Consider the following 21,573-nt stretch of genomic DNA (forward strand, 5'->3'; position numbering starts at 1 on the left):
TTGGTTTAAAAGATATTACTTTACCTAATTTTAAAAATCCATCACCATGCAAAAATAAAGAGATTTCAAGTAAAAAAGTGCTGCATGAGCAATGATGTCATTGTCTTTCCTTGGACCTCATTGGCTGAACACGTCATGATGGTTGTGGCCAGTGATGCAGCACCATCAGCAAAGATGCCAAAAATAATGGATTCTACTTAATACTTAAGAAGCTTACTGAATATAAAATTTCTCAGAAAGCAAATTAACAAATGTGTGGAAAGATAATTACAGATTTGTTATGCATTACTACAAATGTAAAAACTAAAGCAATATCTCTCTATTGCCTCTAAGGTTGATATATCAGTTGGACAAAAGTGAAATTATTACTTTTAACAAAAGTACTTTTTTTTTTATCTTGAGAATAAATATTAAAGATAAAGATATTCGTTGGAAAAATATTTTAATGTAGATTCACGATTTAGGAATAAACCATATCTTTTACTTTTTTAATTGAAAATGATCAGCTGTAACCAATTTAGAATTAGAACTTGATTGAAACTGACAAAGTTCATAGGCTACGTTCACACCGCAGCCTGAAGTGACACAAATCCGATTTTTTTTTTGCCCATGTGCGATCTGGATCTGATCTTTTCTGGGCTGTCTGAACAACACAGTTCCGATTTTTTCCAATGCGACCCAGGCCACTTGGCTCTGTGGTCCTGAATCCGACACGAATCTGATCTTTTCAAATGCGACCTGTGCGTGAACGGCCAGGGCCGATTCATCCGACCTGAACGTCATTAATACCCGACAAAGGTCACTATTCTGTGTCTTGCTACGCAGAAGCGGCAAGAAAAACAACAACCATGGCAGATGATGATGTGGAGAGCAGTATTTATGTTTAATCCTATTGAAAAGATTGAGTTTTTATGGTTGGAAAAGACTGCTAGATGCACTCCAGCACTACCATCCTGTTTACGTCCGGAATAAAAAGAGCACGCTGGCTTGTGACGTCATCGCGTTCTCTACTGCGCATGCTGGACACTTGTGTTGTATGACTGCAGTTCACACAGGAGATCAGATATGAACGGGAACACAAAAAAAATCGGAATTGAGCATCAAGGCCTGCAGTGTGAACGCAGCCATAGTTAAAAAAGAATTGTAAGGATAGAAAAAAATTTGTTGCAGGGGACTGATAAGTTACAGGGCCAACACCAGTCCAATAGGGGCCCCTGTTTGTCCCTGTCTAGGACCGGCTGTGTTCAGCAGCCTTTACAGTCTAGAGAGACAATTTTGCATTTCATTGATTTAGATCAAATTTGTCTAAAGCCAACGATGCTTTATGAACCTCAGAAAAAGATAGAAAACAGTGTTTTATAGTTAAAGAACAATATTTTCTAGTTTTAGGTTCAGAGGGAAAAAGTAACATCAAACATTGACAGAAAGTAAAAATAATGTATTTTCTCCCCTAAATTTGTTGAATGGGAAAAAAATGTGTTAAATAAGTGGAGTAAAAAATGAATATAAAAACCGGTTTGCACCATAATAGTCTTCCTGCTGCAGGTATGATTTGAAAATACTGCATTAAAATGCATATTAGTATAGGCAAAGCTAGTCTTTTCTTCATTATTACTGTTATTTTTAAACAAACTGCTAAACTTACATAAACTCTACATAATGCAAAGGACAATTATGCATGCTCCCCTTATTTTTATGGGAGGGTGAGGACAAGAAATTAAAATCCATGTGAAAGAAAGCAGAAACACTTTTAAATGTTTTTGGTCTGCTTTCAATAAAAGATTTATTTGTTTTTTTGAACCTAAAGGTTAATTAAGTAATTTCCATGGAACCTGCAACACCTAGCAAAAAATTACAAACATGGTATTGGGAGCATTATGCTTTAGCCTTCATTCAGCTGCAAAGGTATAAATATGGATCTATTTAACAATGTGAATCACACATTTACTTTCAGGAGAACAATTTTAGAAAAGTGTAATTTTATTTCTATTTAAAAGTTTTATTCAATCTTTGGTTAACATAAGAAAATATAGATTTCAAGAGGAAAAAATACTTTTGCAAGGCATTATTTTTTTTTTTTTTTACTGTGTAAATGAAACAAATATCTTCCTATATAATGTAATTTATGCATTATAGATATCCTGTCAGGAATAACAAAACAAACAAAAATAAAACAGCTGTTGAAACATAATTAGGAGCAATCAGCTTCCCACACACAGAGAGTCCTAAAGGAGGACAGACAGGAAGGGGTCTCTGCTGTTAAAAGCTGCTCAGTCATATCAATTAGGTGAAATTTGGAGAAGAGAATAAAATGGTTGTGAGTTATCCCACTGTTCTGCTTTGGAAATCATAAAAGTAATTGTAATAGGATCAAGTATCCCCACATTGGTAAGTCTTTTCTGAAAAGTACCACAGAATGAATTAGTTTTCTTTTTACATTAACAAGAGGGAAACAATAAATCACATTCTGCATTTATAGCTCTGATGTAATCAGTAAAATGGGTTTTCAAATAGTTGCCAATTGTTGTATTATCAATATATAAGAGATGCACCTGAACTCAGACATGTATAAAAACCTGCAGACACTGGTGTGTCTAATGACCAAATTGCAGCCATCAGCCAAACTGTGATCCTCTTCCACCTGCATCCAGAGCCTGAACCCCTGCAGAGGGAGTTTAACAGGCTTGCTGCAGGGAGGAAGAGACGTGTCATCAAGTCGTCAACAAGCTACAGGGGGGCTGCCATTACTCTAAACACATTTATGTGCATGTAAACAGTGCTTTACATGTGTGATGAATTAGGAAAATGTATAAAACTTTTCTTTGCAACACACTTCTTTAACTCTGAAAAAAAAATTATGTTTACTTTATATACAGCTTATTAGGTACACATAAATTTTAAAGGGAAAAAAAGCTCTATAAATCAACATTGCTTTTCCTTTTGGTCCATCCTTTAACCGCAGAATTGTTTTAGCTCTGCCACTTCTTTTTCTTAGGCATGTTTAAGGTTATACAAAAGCAATTGATAATTTTTCCAGACAAGGGAATAAATAATTTTCACTTTCAAGTAATTTGCAGAGAGACTTTTCCAGCTGCTGAGGAACTCGACGATACTCAAGCTTAAGGTGACTACCTGCTGGCCCTAAAGATTTGAGAGCAGAATTCATAGTTCTATTAATTGCAGCAGGTTCTCTTAGTTCTGATGCAGCAAAGCAATCCCAGGCCATCACACTTCCACCACTGTGCTTTACTGTTAGTGGAATCTTGTAATTTTGATTTCAAGATGTTTGGTTAACTTTACATCGGATATAAATACTAATAAAGGTTTCACTTTTATTCCCCCAGATGTTTATTTTTCAGTAGACATGTTTCTTTTTGGTTGTCTCTCTTTCTCATTGCTGAACCATGGACCTCTGACCTTAAATGAGGAAAGTGAGGCCTTTAGTGTTTTAGATGTTCTGTGTTTTAATCTAATGAATAAACTGATTTTTGGTACAGTAGGTCAGCAACTGTTGCTGTTTGGGAAAGTCTATCATTCTTTTGTTTCTCTATTTGTTGAGAATCATTCTCTGTTTGAGTCAAAAAGGCTTTGGGAATGGTTAGATTATTCCATTAATCCATTCCTTGATTAATGAAGTTCAGGGAATGGCTTCTTTTTGATTACTTAATATTGTCAGACATAAAGCTAATGACTTCAAAAGTCAGAGGGAAGATTGCAATAAGAGTTCATTTAAAAACGATATATATATATATATATATATATATATATATATATATATATATATATATATATATATATATATATATATATATATATATATATATATATATATATAAAGAATAAATAGGAAAACAGTGGGGGGAAATCATTTCTGTAACCAGCACTAAATGACTGACAGGAATTTAGCGCTATCTCAGAATTAAGACATTTTCCTGCATTTTGATTGGTTGGGAGATGTGGAGGAAGGTACTCGTTCAGGGATCCATTCCTGCATTAACTTCCATTGCCTGTGCTGATGGGGTTGTGTATAAACTTCTTACTAAAATGGTTAGTGTGAACATGAGAACTTTGCCTCTTTCATTTATCAGCCTTATTGTATTTGACTAAAAAAAAAAACAGTCACAGTTCATTCTAAAATTCAAATAACATCCATCCATCATCTGCAGCTGCCTATTCTCCAGCTAAACTAAACTAGAACAGGTTTCCAGGTTATCACAGAAAAAAAAAAACAGCAACTTTTTCATATCTAAGGGAAATTGAGACTACTTAACCTTACAGAAAGACCCCCTGACCAGGATTTGAAGCCTTTTTGCTGCAAGGTGAGGGAGCTTCACCATCCAGCTCTCCTGAAGCAAACCAACAGCTCTAAAATACCTCGACTCTGATGTGATTACAATCAAGAAAAATACTTTTAAAACCAGGTAGATCATGTTAGATTGTGCATGTAAATCCATAATTTATAGACTTGGGAAAAAAACAACTTTAAAAACATGTAAGAAAATCTATAGACAAAAGAAAAGTCCTTATAAGCAGGTTAAAGTTACACGCATAATTAAAAAAAAATCTATTACATCTAAGTTTGATCAAGCGCAGCTGTTAGAAAAATGTTTTTATTTTTACAAAGCTTTCAAAAATCCTTCTGAATATACTGAAATATTCAAGTAAACATACTACAATCTACTGTGAGTTTGTAAAAATGTGGAAATCAAGAGCCTCCGTGCCAGAGTGACTGTGAAGTTATGTCTTTTATACAAATAAGCTTTTGTTTGATCAATAAATACTTAAGAAAACGCAGATTGTATCAGTGAGGTCTATGAAGATGTGAATTTTTAAGTTTATCCAGCAGCAGTAGAAGTAAATTACAGGGAACAGGGAGGAGAATCTGAGGAGGTAAATGAGGAGCGAAGTGAGAATAGGACCATTTGGCCAGAGGTGTGAAGTCCCACACACCTATTTAAGAGAGCCGACTGGGGCCGAGGACTCCAACAGCAAAGAACTGCGCCAGAAACACAGACCGAAGAAGAAGAATCCCTAACAGAGGAGCAACTTTTGATCTTTGACCAGGGGAAGAAATAAATGTGGATTTGCATCAGATAAGGAGGACAGAAGACAAAAAAGGACAAGGAGGATGCTGAATGTGGAGATGTACCCTGGTTTGACTGTGGGACCAAAAAGGATGGGAGATTGCTTTTACAGAGGTGAGAGGCCCTCATGCATTTAAAAGCTATTCAAAATGGGTAACTGGAATCTAAAGACAGTTTTGGAGCACAAATAGATTATTTTTTTCCTGCTACATACAGACACTTTTTGCATTTCTCCAAGAAATCTTATTTTAAGAAATTATATTTTCAGATAGATCAAATAACAACAGGATCTATATCTGAATAATATGCAAAGTTAATTTACCGGTATGTGTTTGTTTTCCGGGGTATAAATATGATGGACCTTCTTCTAACATACTAGTTTGGAATTTTGTAAGACAGAAAGATGTGTGTTGATCATCTTAATTCAGAAAATGGCTCCATAAAATCCCAATATCTACAATCTGAGTAAAAAATAGGAAGAGAAGAAATAAGAACATGACAAACTCTCATTTCGTAGTATTAAACCACCTGATTGGTCCATTTCCACAGACAGAGACGCTCCTGTACGGATTCCGCTGTTTCCTCCCGCTTGTGATGTGGCTTCAAGGCTTCTGGGCCCTTCCACTGGAGAGTCCTCCTCCAAAGGCCAAAAAGATGAGGTGAAGATGGAGCTGGAGAACTCGGCATTATGGAAGCAGTTCAGCTCAGTCGGTACAGAGATGATCATCACCAAGAAGGGCAGGTCAGGCACTTCTGCACACAGCAGAGTAATGCAGAAATATTTATACATCCTGGACTCTTAAAATCACAAACTTCAATGTATTTTGTTGGGATTTACATGACAAAAATACTTGTTTTCTTACATTGTCAAACAAACTCAAGAGGTGCAATTAGACAGAGGTATATCAGACCATGCTTAATGCTTGGAAGGTTTGTTGCACTGTTTTTTTTCTTCAGGGGGATCACAGTAAAGGGGACTGAACACACAGACACATAAGTGTTTGTTAACTGGTTCCTAAAATTTTAAAACTATATTTTTTTCATACTTATTACCTAAAATCCCAACAAATATATGAAAGATTTTGGTTTTAACATAAAGTTTAGAATTTTCTACCAGATAGTTTCCAATTAAGGTCCTAAAGGTGCCAATTATTTTCCATGTTCCTCCTCCTCCCAGACGGATGTTCCCAGGCCTGAGACTGAAACTGTCGGGTCTAAATCCATCTCTCCGCTACATCCTCCTCCTCGACATCGTCCCGGCTGATAACTCCCGCTACCGCTTCCAAGGGGGCGGCTGGCAGGCCGTGGGTGGGGCAGAGGCCAGGTTACCCGACCGGGTCTTCATCCACCCGGACTCGCCCGCCACGGGTGCGCACTGGCAGAGCCGCACCATCTCCTTTCACTACGCCAAGCTCACCAACAACACACTGGACACACAGGGACATGTAAGTGCATGCAGTAGTGCAGAGTACAACATTCATTAGCAGCTCCTGACATCTTAATTCAATGTTTTTGTTATTTGCCTTTTAGATAATCCTGCATTCCCTGCATCGCTACCAGCCCAGGGTCCATGTGATTGAAGCCAGAGATATGTTAAGGTGGGGTGGAGGACAGCACACCTTCGTTTTCCCAGAGACCCAGTTCATCACGGTCACTGCTTACCAGAACAACAAGGTATGATTTTACTTAACCCAATACAGGTATTAGAGTAAATAGGTCTGTCTCATGATATCCTAATAAATGACATTAAAGGGGGTAGTTTTAATCTAGAAAATAATAAAAAACAGCTTAAGAGGTGTCAATGTTTCGGAAAGGACTGTGCAATGAGACATAGAAGTTAAAATTAATGATCAGTGTTTGCTGTTTGTTCTGTTTTTAGATCACTGAGCTGAAGATAAATTCCAACCCCTTTGCTAAAGGATTTCGAGAGGATGGGATGAACAGCAAAAAGTAACTAACAACTCAACGATGTTTTAAAATAAACTTTTTTCTTCTTTTTTTTTTTTTTAGCTTTTCTAAATTTGTTTTTCTTCTGCAGACAAAGAGACGCCAGGCAGAAACGTAAAATAGCCACCCTGACTGAAACTTTGGATATTGGTGCGAGAAATTACAGCAAATTACAGTTTGGATTTAGTTCTATATATGGTATAAATATGAGTGATCTTATGCATGTTCCCTTTTCTCCTTCAGTAAACTGTGATCCATGCGTGGCCTCCGAGCCCCCAGCCACCAGCTCAGACCTCCAGGGTCTCACCCTCGCCTCTCTCCCTCCACTCCCTGACTCTTCCTGTGAGTTCAGACCTGAGGAGGCCTCCTATCCAGTCCCAGAGCACTCCCTAGACCTCAGTCAGACGTTCATGACCTCCCAGATGTCCGACATCAGCACCACAATGGCTGCCGGGATGCAGGGAACACAGGAAAACGAAGCGGCACACAACATCATTGAAGGGTGAGGAATTACACTGATCTAAGAATGCTGCTGTTTGCAGTTTTTTTGCATATGGAACAAAATCTACAAAAGTTTGAATGTATTGAGGTATTTGGAGTCACACATTTTAAGAATATTTTAAAGCTCCATTAGGCAAACAAAGAAAGCTACTTGTTACCTGAGGAAGATTTACTGACCTTTATATTGAAATCTAAAAAAAAGGAAATCTGAAGAAACCTTCCTGCTCTTTTAATATGTTCTTTTCCACCTCACCACCTGCAACATGAATTTATATATTTTAATGGGCTTAAAATGTATTTTTTTTCTTTTAAGTTTGGTCCTAAAAACAATCCAGTGAAAATGTTTAAAAAGTATGTTTCATGTTGACTCTATCCTTTCTGAAAAACACAAACTTATCCAATATTTTTCTCATCTGGACCCCAATAACTTTAAATATCACCTCATAGTTTCTACACCAGTAGAATTTGAGGTATGAAATCATATGATTTTTCATATAAACATGTTCTTTAAATTGAGGTTTTACCAAAATGCTTTAGGCAGTGAATATCATACCTACAACTGAAATATCAAAAAACCTCATAGAGATTTAGGTGTTTGCTATGAAATTAACTTTTACACCTGCATAATGTTTTAATTAGTTTATTATTATTATTATTATATTTTTTTTTCCACACGGGGTAAGAAATTAAGCTATGAGGTAAAAAAGCTCAGATTCTTTGTTTTATATCTAATTTGCACAAGAAGATCATTAGAGGCGCATCACATCCAATCAAAACTTTCTATTGAAACAATCTGAATTATCTTTGTAATTAACTACTTAGTGCAAACATGATGACAAAGTAAATGTTCGCCAAAAAGATCTGTTTTTGAATTTAAAGTTAATTTGATCATATTGAATTTCTGTCATTTATTACTCAGCTTTTAGGATGACATGCTGCATTTTTCCCTGACTTCTTGCCTACACCAAAATAATCATTTAGTGAGCTTCATGTGTAATGTTACTCGTTTGTTAGTATTCTGTGAATAACCATAAAGCAGGTGGTTAATGTTTGAATCCTGTTTGGGTTTTTTTAAAACTACTCATTCTTTTCATTTGAGCCAATGAAAAAAGTTGCAGTGTGCATCAGGTCTCTTTTTGTAACCTAAATCCTGGATTTCTACTCAATACTTCAATCCCTTACATCAAAAACCTGCCATTTTTTACAAATTGAGTTTAATAAAAAAATTGTCAGGAATAGGAAAAGCAGTTCTCAAAATCTTGGATAAATTAGAAAACATTCAAACTAATCGTTTAGTTAAGTTAAATGGTAAAAAAAATATTTTCAACTAATTTTCATGATAATGCTCAACAAAGTATGAAAGCCATGATGGAAAAAGTCATGGTACTTTCTTAAAAGAAATTATGAACAAATAAGATGACATTATGACGATATATTACAGCTTTTTCTGTAATCAGTCTCTGGATAAAAAAAACAAAAAAAACATGCAGTCTGAGTCAAACATTTTGTTTTCCCTTCCACAGCTCAGATGTTTTGGCTGAAACAACCTATGAGCCAAACTTCTCAGGTCCTCCGTCCTCCTCTTTCTCCTCCAGCACAGCCCATCCTCAGCCATCCTTCCCACCTGTGGACTACTCCTCCCCCATGCTTCCTGCCACCCCTTCACTGCAGCAGACCTCCTTTAACTTCCCCACGCCACCACCCTCGGACTCCTCCTCCCCCTCTTCCAGCACCTTCCACACGGCCCCTGGGATGGTCAGCCCCCACACTCCAGCTGCCTTTGGAGCTCCATCGAATATGTGTGCATCAAACCTGCAGGACCAAACATCTCCTCACTCTCAGATGCAGGGGGGACCTGATACGGATGGAAGTAAGGGGACTATGGTTCAGAGCTCAGCAGTGTTTCCCTATTCAAATGTCCCTCCTATAGATGCGGATCCTGAATACCAGTCTTTAGCTCCCACCCTGCCCTGTTCCCTCCCTGCTAATGGAACCTGCAACTCTTTCGCTTTGCCCTCTTTTCCCCAACAAATGCAGGCTCTCTCATTTCCAAGTATAGCCCCCAGCCCTGCTCTGAACTTCTCCAACCTGACCCACCAAGCTGCAGCCCCCTCCCTACCTGCTGCCTTCCCTCCTCCTTCCTCTTTCCCCCGCTCATCATCCTCCCTCCCTCACCATTCTTTCCCGGCCTCCTCCTGCCTGGCTGTCTCCTCCTCGTTCCAGCAGAATCAACCCCATCCCACATCTTCCTCCTATACCTGCTCTTACCCTCCAACTGGGGTCAGCTCCATCCCTCAGTTCACACCTCCTCCCCCTTATCGGCCAGATATGGTACTTCACCATCAGGCTCTTCTTCCTCAGTTGGATCCATCCCTGCCCTCCTCCACCCCTCCACCAGCCCTCTACCCAACCTTCCCATCATATCCTCTCCATTTGCATCGGGATCCTCACTCCTCCCTCACCGCACCCTTCAGGCACCTTTACAGACAGCACCAGCAGAGCCACCCTCACTCCCAGGGGTCCTACATCGGTGCAAGATCAGTTTATTAAGCAAATGTTAAAATATTTGGTTTCAAGGCGCTTTAAGGGAAATTAGCAATGCTTAGAAGCAGGAGTAAATGTTTTATCAATGTTTTAGCTATTCAGCTAATGGATTTGGTGATAATAATATTGATTTGTAAATAATTTTGAGATTTATGTTTAAATATTCATTGCAGTATGAGAAATAAAAGTCTTAGACTAAAGGAGTTTTGCACTTTTTTGTTCCTTTCTCCTAAAATATAATGTAAAACTTTATATTAAAGCCTGTTAAATATCCATATTTTTATTAGCATCAAAGTATTACCCTCTGACAATGATTAGTTCAGAGGTTTTCGCTGTGGTTGGGTCCAATTCAGGCAACATATTAGCTTCTGTAATATTGCTTAAATGTGCATGTGCTTTCATGTGTTATCTTTACAGAAGTACCCAGGGTTTACATTTAGACCTGTTTACAGAATCACAGACTTCAAAAAAGTATTTCCAAGTATATCCATGTTTTGAGATATGTTATTTTGTAACAAAATGACTGCTTGATGGCTGTAAAAGTCACAAAAGAACTGAAATTTAAACCTTGATCTTTCAAAGGTGCTGGATAAATGTGTTAGAACAGAAATTGGAATTTAACAGCATTTAAACTGATAAAGACGTGGAGACTCAAGAGCAATGGAAGAAGATCAAAGTCATTTATTAATAATCATTTAAAAAAATAAAATTGATGAGATGTGGGTGTGCTGATAAATGAATGGGACACAAGTATGTCAGAATAATTTATAAACTGCTTTCTCATTTGACTGGAAAAGAAACAGATTACAATAAAAGACATAGAGGAGGATGGAATAAAAAGAAGTATTTTTTAACCATTTAACAACTACTTTAGTTATATGTTTTAAATCAAGCCATATCCTTAAATCTTAATTCAGTTCAGTTAAAAATATTTTATTATTCCCTAAAGGAAATTATTATTATACATTAGTATACATTTATATAAAATATTATTAGGCAGGTAATTATCAGTTCAAATGCTTATTTATGGACTGAGGTGGGGCAATATCAGGAACTCAACCATAAATAAACGAAAAATCTTTGCAAAATGTGGTCAAATAGCTGAATAATAATTTAATAAAAATCAAAAGCATGTTAAAGATAAGATAAATGGGAACACATAGTGAATTAAAGTCTGTTTAAACCATTAGTAATTATTTTTTATAAAAATTCTTATTGCTGAAACATATCTCTCTTGCAGCCATTCTTAGAGTTAAATTATTAGGTGTCTATCCTCTATACCGCTCCCAGCTGGAAATCCGTTCCAGGTTTTTTAACCTTTGCCCAAGTGACCTCCTGTAAATTAGCATTGCTGTCCTCTCTGTAGTAATATTCACAGGTGTCAAGTAACTAAGTATTAATACTTTGTTACAGTACCTAAAAAGTTTTGTTTTTCAGCATCTGTATCTTACAAAAGAATTTATTTTTCTGAGGACTTTTCACTTTAACTCTACATTTGAAAATACATATCAGCACTTTCTACTCCTAGCTTTCTCAAAACTGACTTGTTGTTTCTATAGATATTAAAGACGCAACATAACAGCTGCAAAAACAATAACTAAATAAAAATAAAAAATAAAAAAAACAGAGGGAAAATAAAGAATGGGCAGGTAATCTGTCCAGTTAGAGCAAAGTTTGTATACAGAAAAACACTGATAGTGACATATGGATGAAGACAGGGGACTGGGAAACATAACAGGTGATGGATCTGATTCTGATATTCCCAGTTTATCCCCCCATGTTTGAATTTAAAATGAACATGTTGATTATGTCTCAAGGTATATTTCAACTTTAATGCTATTTTACAACCTAAATTCATTGAATTAAGAACTAAACTAATTTAGCTGCATATGCAGGACTTTTTTTCAATCTATATTATTAAGTGGTGGCCTAGTGGTTAGGACATAGAGCTTGGAATCCTGAGGCTCTGAGTTCGAGCTCCACTCCCACAGACTGCCACTCTGGCTCCCTGAGCAAAGACCCTTAACCACTGCTTGCCGGGCACCGCACAATGGCAGCCCACTGCTCCCCAAGGGAATGGTTATTCCTTAACTTATTTTTTATTTTCTGTTTCAAGTATGCCATTCTGAGAAATCAAACTCTGTCTATTTTTGCACAGTATATTTTTGGGGGTCAAAAAGTTAATAATAAAACTAAACGTGTGAGAAGACTTCAGAGGGGAAACACCTGGCTGCATATGAACACATCACCGTGAGCAACAGCCACAGGCTCTCCAGGGTCAACTTGTTTGTCGTGTTGCTTTCCTGTAGCTCAGACTGTGCAAATCTTTGACGTCAAGAATAAACAGACGTAGCAGAAACAAACCAGAAAGGTCTGGCTTAGCTGCACATGATGTGTCCCACAGTCCTAAATTGATCCAAACTCACCTATAAAAACTGTCAGGTTGGGCAATATTTCCAGCTTTGCTTATTTTACAAGGAAGAATAAAACATTTCAGGTCAAATATTCATCTCTACTATAAGATTTACATCACAGCAAACATGAAATGGAAATATTCCTCTTATCTATGAGACGGGACTGGGGACATGTCCAGGGTGCACCTCCCCCCAACCCCGCCTAGACAGCTGGAGATAGGCCCCAGCACCCCTCGCAACCCCAGCAGGGATAAATGTGACAGAAAATGGATGAATGTATGAGATATGAGATGAGTAGTTCTGAGAAACAGAATAAATGTCTTCAGCAAAGATCACTAACATACACATATCTTCAGGAAAAGGTCAAAAAATTATGGAAAAATCAATCCCACACCCCCACCCATCATACCTGATACACCATTTCCCAAAGCTGTTTTTTTTATTCCCTGTTAATGGTAAAAAAATAAAGTCCAGGTTTAAATAGTCCATATATCTTGATGATTTAAATTTTTTTGTTTTTTATATAGAGAATAAAATAAAGTTATGTTAATGAATATCAAACAATATAAATCTCTGATGGATCAATTTCAGGATTAACCACTTGAAATATTGTGTAATGAGAATAAGAGAAGATCAAATGGTTGGATTTCTATAAATCAGGAAAAGACCATTTTAGAAAAGCCAATCCGGGCAAAACCCACTGATCTCTATTTATCCACTGGATTGCTGAATGCCCGTTGGTAGTACGGGGTTGAAGTGAAGCCACTGGCCACCATTTTGGTACTCCCTAGTTAGACCGGTCGCAATGTAAACAACATGTGCGCTACAACTTTGAACAAAGATTATGTTCTCATTGTCAGGGGGGACATAAGACTTAAAATAAAGATAAATTCATCACTTTGACACACACTGGCTGTTTCATAGCATAATTAGATTAATTTTACTTATAATAAAAAAATAGGCACATCACATTACATAGTCATTATGAAGTCAACATATTATACAAATCTATCACAACAAAATGAATGTAGCATAATAATACTGAAGTGCCAAAAGTGCTAAATTGATGATGTTCATGTAATATACATGTATTGATGACTTTATTATTCTTTTAACATATTCCATATAATTTCAAAATTTTACATCAAGTCTGAATTACAAGTACATGTCTGTTAATGCTATAGTATTTTCCTATTTGCAAATTGTTCATGAATGATGGCAAATACTTTTATTCTGTGTATGTGCATTGTATATACTAATTAAACATTAAACATTTACTTTAAAAAAAAATCAGACTTTTAAAGCCCTTTTATAAAATGTGAAATGAAGGATTCATTCATATTTTTTTTTTATGTTAAGCAATAAACAGTTACCTACTGTATTAGCATTCATTTAAAGCTACCATTTTATTACACAGCTTTTATAATCTCCAGGTGTAGAACATTTCTGAGGCTTAAACACTGGAATATATTAACACATGCTTCATATTTATGCACAACCCTTGTTGGTGGATTCCAAACTGAGGGAAGCTCTACGAGGCGATGCTAAGGGTCAGCCTGATGTTTACTCAACTTTCCCAACAGTCACTTATTAACCCATAAGTCCTGCATTCGGACCCTCAAACAGCAGCTACCTTTTTTCATCACTGAGGCGCTCTGAGTGGCATTTAAGGAACGGAGGGTAAAACTTTTTTTTATTTGTCTGGTTAGTGTTTGTTTTATTTTTCATTTTCCTTGCACTTGAAGTTTTGTATTTTAATGTAGATTATTAGGATACTTTTTCTCAGCAGTCAGTTGGTCAGAGCTAAATCTTTGCTGAAATATTGTAATTAAATAGCTGCTAAAAAAGAAAAGAAAAGAAATTAATGTTTTTTTTAATGTCGTTTATCTCTCTCATGTTGATTTTGTCATCAGGTCTTTAAAATGTCAGTATTTATTTATTCACTGATCACATCTACAGATGCTTTTGTTTTTTTCCTATAGGTTGTCAGCTTTAGAGAAAAAAAAGCTCTTTGATACTGAGGATTGCTATAACTAACACTGCCAATGCTAATTTACACGCTCCAAAGACGTTCAACATTTCCATAACCTCTCATCTCAGCACAATCTGATCGACCTGATCCCATCTGTTCTGCCCTTGGCATGATGCTGTGCTCTAATCTCCGCCCGTCGCTCCCTCACCTCTTTTCTATGAGGCTTCTTGGTACTGCCGCCACCAGGACTGCGGCGGTCAAGCAGCCGGAGCTTCTCCCAGCAAGCCTGACCTTTGAGGATCCCAGTGCCTTCAGGGTGAAGAGCCTGGGGGAGCTTCTCCGTGCTCTTGGTGTCTTCCGTCTGTGCTCCTTCCCAGTGCTGGTCAACAACTGTGGAAAGGTGGGACCAGAATTAATTGAGCAGACTGTCTCTAATGCTGCAATGAACTGTCATAAACTCAGTCTTTACATCAGCAATAATTATGCGCCATTGCTGTTTTTCCATCTCTTCATCCCAAATTTGTCTTGTCCATTTCAGATGATGACAGGAGCACGGATCCTCCTGGGGAGGACGGGGTTCTCTTTACTGCTGCGGCCAACTGTATACGCCCAGTTTGTGGCTGGAGAAAACGAGAAGGAGATCTCCCAGTCCATGGGGAAGATCAGCTTGCTAGGACTGAGGCCCATGTTGGCTGTTCCTATAGAAGAAGACCTCGGAGAAAGCACTGGGTAAGTCTTTAATTCCTGCAGTGCTTTATAAAAGTATCTATGTGCTTCAAACCTTTCCATTTTATAATTTCTGATATTTTATTTACAATTCAATATATTCATCAGGATTTATTTACAGACCACAATTAAGTGGTGCATAGCTGCGACATGGCAAAGATGAGGATATTTTTTTCTTTTCTTATTTCCCTTTTAAGGATTTTGCCTGAACACAGCATGACACTGCCACCACCATGTTTTTCCTAAGTGGAGTTGGTGTGTCACAGTATGCTTGTTGCACATAAAAGATCATTTTGGAGTTCTTTAGACAAACACTATTTCATGTTTCTTTCACTTTATAAGCAGACAGACTTAGACTCAACTTTATTTAGCTCTTTCTTTTATCCTTCAGGGAAATTCTGGTTCCAGTAACTTATGAAACGTATGAAGGGCAGAATTAAAGCAAGATGCCATTAAATATAAAAATACAACAGACAATATAAAAAGAGTGTATATAGTAAAAAAAGAGTATAAGAAAAACAGTAATATAATTACTAAAATTCTACCTACGCCTGTTTGCTTTATACATAAAATCAATAGAAAATCAATAGACCATTAATGACTATATCATAGAAGGCCTCTCATGGGAAAAACAATGTAGGAATGGGAGGATGCAAAAAAGGAGGCATGAATATACAAGCCAGGATCAAAACTCCATCTGATTACTCCAATGATGAGCTCAGTGTAACAAAAAATAAATCCATCTGTCGACAAGAGTATGCCCTTCATATTATTCACTACAGCCAGTTGATCAGCTTGATTCTTGTTCCTCTTCTGATCTCATCAACCCTTCAAAAACACAATATATATTATTAAAAGTATTTTTTTTCAGAGGGATGAAAAATGCAATATTTTGTGAAATTCTGTAGCAGTAATCCATACTTGATTGAGTCATTTTCTATTTCTGCTCATTTAAGAATTGATTTCCACTGCCATATAAACAGTGAAGGCATAAACACTAGGGCTGAAACAATTGGATTGATCAGAATAATCGATTATTGAAATAATCGTCAACTAATTTAGTAATCGGTTAGTCGTTAAGTGGAGCTTTTAGCTGAAAGAGCAACCCCATTACAGCAGTAATTATATCAAAATTGTATAAAAATATAAAAACATTTTGCATTTAAGATAAAAAATGTTTTCAACTTTCAATATGCTCTATCCAGAACTCCTCAAGTGAAAAAGTTTAAGTCTCACCTGGTTTAATTTAGTAATAAAATTTTCTTTAAGGATCCTTTGATTATAAGATTTTTAATCGAAAAAGTAATGAACAGATTAATCGATTTGCAACATAATCAGTAGTTGCAGCCCTTATATACACCCTAACCATTACAAGAATTTTGTCAAAAGTCCATTTATTTTTACAGTCTGTGACGTCTAATTTGTAGATGGAGTCCTGTGTTCACAATAGCAACTTTAACTCATCTGGAAACTTTATCCATAAGGTTTATGATATTGTTCATAGATGAGAAATGCAGAGCTGCAGCTCCTGCTTTGATTCCCAAACATGTTTCATTGAAGTTAGAACTCCCGACTCTTATTCACATGTAGCCATTAAAGTAAAGTAAAACTCAACCAGAGTATAGTTAACATCATGCATTTAATCCTAATAGCACACCTTAAAAGAGGTCTGCCTCTATAGAACCACTCTTTGGTCCTCATAAGGAGTGCTGTCCTCAAATGGTTGTTGGATATTCCAGAAGAGATCCTTAATGGATGATATAAACAAGCAAACACACACTACTGTTCGTTATCTTTAGTCTGTGGATGTATGTTGGATCTTGCAGTTCTAAAAAAGCGTCCTCCCCACCAGAGAAAAGAGATACGACGACAACATGGAAGCCATGCTGGAATGTGTGCGAATGTCCCACAGCAACGCTTGGAGCAAAGACCCCATGATGCAGCTGAAGATCACGGCTCTGCTCAGCCCCGAGCTGTGTGTAAGGATCTGTCCTCTAAAGACAAAAAAAAAAAAATCATACCAATTTTCTCTCTTTCTTTGCATACAAATTATATACATAGTATTTTGGGGGATGCATATACTCACTATATTGTAGTACCAGTAAAAAGCCTTGAAAGTCTGCACCTATATGGAGGGAAAAAAGATAAGAAGGCACATTTTACTGTTTGCATTGTCAACACCTACATAAAGATGTTTTTGCTGATTTGTGACCTACTTGTTGCCCCTTTCTCTCTCTGTGTCTGTCATGTTGATCCATTTCTGTCTTTCTGATGAGACTATGCTGATTGTGTCAAAGGTCAAACTAGCAACCCTGCTTGCACGTCAACCATTCGATCTGAGCCTCCTTGTCCGAGCATTGGATGGAAAAGTAAGCCAGCAATCCACTCAGTGATGTAGTTTATGTCCAGGGTGTCCAAATCCAGTCTTCCTTCAACTTTTAGATGCATCTCGTCTTCAGCACACCTGAATCTACTGAGTGGCTCATTAACAGGCCTCTGGTACGACATGTGGAGGGATTAAGCCCTTAGATTCAGAGGTGTTGAAGAGCGGACGCATCTAAAAGTTGAAGGATGGTTGAAGGACTGGACTTGGGAACCCCTGGTTTGTAGAGTCTAGGATTTATTTATAAATTAACTGATGATTTAACGGTTTTTACCATTTTCAGATGATAACATTTCCTGGATTAGAGGAAAAGGAGGCGGGTCATTTCCTGTGTGGTCTGCGGAGACTGAACAAAATAGCAGAGGTAACCCTTTAGCAGTGTTATCCATTTGTGTTTTTGGTATGGTACATCTCCCAGGAGTTTTATTTTCTTCTTTTGCTTAGTCATTCTCCTAGTAATGTACAAAAACCATGCCGTGAAAAATAGCAACATGCCTGTATGGATGGATAATTACACAGAAGCAAATTTGTAATTTTCAGCTTCCAATAATAACCTTTTTTTTTAATAAATATGCACTGCTTTTGATCATTTATAGTTTAAAATCTTTTATTTCCAGGCGAGTGTGAACAAAGTCAGAGTGCTGGTTGATGCAGAGTACACCTACATGAACCCAGCTCTCACTCTCATCACCATGGCACTGATGAAGAAGTTTAACAAAGATGGTGCTTGGATCTGGAACACCTATCAGTGTTATCTAAAGGCAGCTGTCATTACCTATGGTTCAATAAGCTCTACAACGTCTGAACCTTTCTACTGTTTACACTCAGCGATGGTGATTAATAGGCGGGTCTGATGTGTCCATTAGGAGTCCAGGTCTCTGCTGTTAGAGGCTCTGCATCTGTCACAGACTGAGGGCTTCTGTCTGGGGGTCAAACTGGTACGAGGAGCCTACATGGACAAGGAACGAAAGCTGGCTGAGAAGGAGGGCCGGGTAGACCCCATACATCCCAGCTGGGAGGAGACCAATAAGAGGTTGAAACTAACCTGACAATTAAATAAAGAGCTGCATAATATATTAAATGACAGTATTTCACTCTTAGTATGTCAATCATCTCAATGCAGTAATTGGTAAGTTTTTATATGACATGCATTAACAATCTGCTGTAGCATTGTCTAACTATCAGTTATCATTAGCTAAATATGAAACTTACTAGTCCTCACAGTTTTTTTTAAGAAAAAAAAAAAAAGAGTGATGGGCCAAAATTTGCACTCCAAATTATTTTGGGCTTGTGTTTCAGCTTTCTCTCCTGCTACACTTATACCCAACTTATGTTCTGTTTAAATGTGCATATGCCCTGCAAAAACAGATAAAAAATAAGTTAAAATGTCTTAAAATAAGTATTTCTGTGCTTAATTTAAGCAGGTTAACAAGGTGATCTGCCAATAGAATAAGTAAGTTTGGCCTTGAAATAAGATACTTAGATATTATGCCTCTAAAATAGCATAAGTATCTTATTTTAAACAAAGGTCATCTTATTTCATTGGCAAATTGACTCACCAGCTAAATAAGGTAAAATGCACACTTTTTTTTAAAGAAAAAAACAGCAACTTTTATTGCATTGTTTTGCAGTGTGTCAGGTATGACTGCATGAATGTGGTTCTGGTGTAGAAGCCTGCTTTTCTTCATTTCTACATTAAGCTTAAATTTAGTCTATTTAGAAGTCATACCTTTTTATTAATCAGAAAAAAAAACTTTTACAGCAGAATATAAACTTTATCATTGCTTCTTGTGAAAACAGTTACAATGGCTGCCTGGATGTGATGCTGGAAGCTATATCACAGAAACCTGACCGCTACAGGATCATCGTGGCCACTCACAATGAGGAGTCTGTGAGACGAGCTGCTGAAAGGTCAGAGCATGAAAACACCTTCTGAGAGGGTTAATGGGCATGTACACTATAAGTTTTAAAACGTCCTCCATATGCAAACCATTTTCCATTCAGAGGAACAGCTGACTTCTCTTCTTCAATTACCTTTTTAGCAATTTCATCTCTTTCAAGATGCATAATAATGATGCCTTCATAATGTGCACCTGATGTCATATGCTTTGAACAATCTAACTAAAAGCCAAGAGGAACAGACTGTGGTAAGGACATGTAAAGATAAAAAATATTGATTTAAACCCTAAAAGGAACAAGCAGCCATTAAAGGAAGGTTCTGTTTCTCTTATTAACCAATTAAAAGCTGGAAATAAGACATGCCATGTCTTCAAGATGCCATAGTGGATAGTTAGAGTTGCTTAAATGTGTCATTTTAAAAGAACAAGTTAAACTCGTCTATTGATTAAAAACTAGATCTGATATTTTAAGATAGATAATCCCTATTTTCACCCAGAAGCTTTAAAGGAAAAGTTCTTTTTGTCCTTGAAATTAAGGAACTGTGTCATTCAGCCAGGATTTCCCAATTTATTACTTACCATAAAGAGCATTTTTAAGTCAAAGGATTTGATCAAATATTTTTAGTCGGTTTTGTCTCATCATTGTTTTGCTGGAACACAAAGGCTGTCATATAATCTTAATATGTCTGTTCAGGACAGAAATATTTATTGGCTGAAGACGACAAGTGATAAATAACTTTTAAATTTCATCTAATTTCTTTGTAATATCTGTACACTAGGATGGAGGAGCTGGGGATAGACAAAGATGGAGGCTCGGTGTGTTTCGGCCAGCTGCTGGGAATGTGTGATCATGTCTCCCTCACACTGGGTGAGATAAGCTCTACTACAGCATTTTTTGCAAACATTACAGCTGTGGTCCTTGGGATTTGGCGTGTTTCAGATGCGTCCTTCCGCCAAAAAACCTTATTCATGATTGGCTCACCTACTCAGCATGTTATTAAGGGCTGCAGCAGCCTTTATTTAATGCAGGGGAGCATCTAAAACATGGAGTCCAGTCATTCCGCAGGATTTCTCCATTGCAGCACAATAACATACACTGTAAATCTTCTTGCTTAACCTTCATCTGCAGGGACAATATCTGATGTCTTTCATGTTTTGGCTATTTTGTTTCCTCTTTTGCCCAGCTAAGGAAGGCTATCCTGTTTATAAGTCGGTGCCGTATGGCTCAGTGGATGACACTCTGCCCTACCTGGTGCGCCGGGCCCAGGAGAACCGCACCGTGTTACAGGGCATTCGCAAAGAAAGAGACCTGCTGAGGCAGGAGCTCAGATACCGGATGAGGCTGAGGGGGCGCCAATAAAACAAATTGATAAACGCAGAGACTAAAGACATGGAGGACCAGGAGAAAGCTGGTATGAATGCTGCTTAGACTTGGTAACAATCTGGACCCAAAGACATGCAAGCAGTAGTTTTACCAATGGTGTAAGGACTATAGGAGCAGGCTGCATGGGCTTAACTTAAAGGACTAAGATAAAAGACAGATGATCGAAAGCTGAGGCAGAACTTGATCCTGCAACAAATCCTGGCCTAATCAAAGCCCAGATCTGGATCTTGTTGAGATTCTGTAGAAACAAGTTGAAATGGGACTAAATCCCCCCAGCTGAAAGTGAAAAGTGGGTCCTTTCTGTGAATTATGGATTCAAGAAGCGTCTCACAGAGAAATTTCTCTGCCGAATGCTTAGACATGATGGGCTCAATATAAAGCATTTAAATCTTTAGATATGCTGGAAGCTAATTGTCTAGCTACTACATGACTAAAAATTGGAAGTAAATCATAATTTTTTGCATTAGAAAAATTAACTTGAGGTGGAAACTACGACTTTAGTCCCAGATGGTCGTATTGTTTTGCATCCATGTGTGAGTTTAAGGTTTATTACTCTCGTTTTTTTTTTTTTTTTACAATTTGCTTAATTATAAATATGGAAAAGAACTGCTGAGTCACAATATAATCCAAAAAATCCAAATGGTATATGCCCTTTAACTCGAATACTTGAGCCTTTACCTTATACCAGTTTATAAATGTATTGCGAAGCTTAAGATTTTT

General features: G+C 37.2%; 2 protein-coding genes across 4 annotated transcripts; both read left to right on the forward strand.

The window, feature by feature from the left end:
• Window positions 1–4,995: 4,995 nt before the first annotated feature.
• tbx6 (T-box transcription factor 6) lies at window positions 4,996–10,273 on the forward strand. Its single transcript, XM_038305455.1, has 8 exons — window positions 4,996–5,198; window positions 5,634–5,826; window positions 6,262–6,529; window positions 6,615–6,758; window positions 6,964–7,034; window positions 7,123–7,181; window positions 7,275–7,533; window positions 9,056–10,273. Exons 1-8 carry the CDS (start codon window positions 5,129–5,131, stop codon window positions 10,080–10,082), a joined length of 2,091 nt encoding a protein of 696 aa, XP_038161383.1. The 5' UTR covers window positions 4,996–5,128; the 3' UTR covers window positions 10,083–10,273.
• A 3,761-nt stretch (window positions 10,274–14,034) lies between these two features.
• On the forward strand, window positions 14,035–21,445 carry prodh2 (proline dehydrogenase 2). Of its 3 annotated transcripts, none has more exons than XM_038305433.1 (11): window positions 14,035–14,170; window positions 14,591–14,862; window positions 15,001–15,191; window positions 17,041–17,167; window positions 17,486–17,557; window positions 17,855–17,935; window positions 18,189–18,332; window positions 18,438–18,604; window positions 19,372–19,482; window positions 20,249–20,337; window positions 20,654–21,445. In XM_038305433.1, the coding sequence occupies exons 2-11, from the start codon at window positions 14,632–14,634 to the stop codon at window positions 20,827–20,829; spliced, it is 1,389 nt and encodes a 462-aa protein (XP_038161361.1). In that variant the 5' UTR covers window positions 14,035–14,170; window positions 14,591–14,631; the 3' UTR covers window positions 20,830–21,445. The 3 variants fall into 3 exon arrangements, with proteins under 3 accessions (XP_038161361.1, XP_038161362.1, XP_038161360.1); XM_038305434.1 differs by having other exon boundaries at window positions 14,056–14,194; XM_038305432.1 differs by having other exon boundaries at window positions 14,059–14,170; window positions 14,473–14,862.
• Window positions 21,446–21,573: the final 128 nt, after the last annotated feature.

Source organism: Cyprinodon tularosa, unplaced genomic scaffold, assembly GCF_016077235.1.
Source record: "Cyprinodon tularosa strain WSP-4 unplaced genomic scaffold, ASM1607723v1 ctg559, whole genome shotgun sequence".
Lineage (NCBI taxonomy): Eukaryota > Metazoa > Chordata > Actinopteri > Cyprinodontiformes > Cyprinodontidae > Cyprinodon > Cyprinodon tularosa.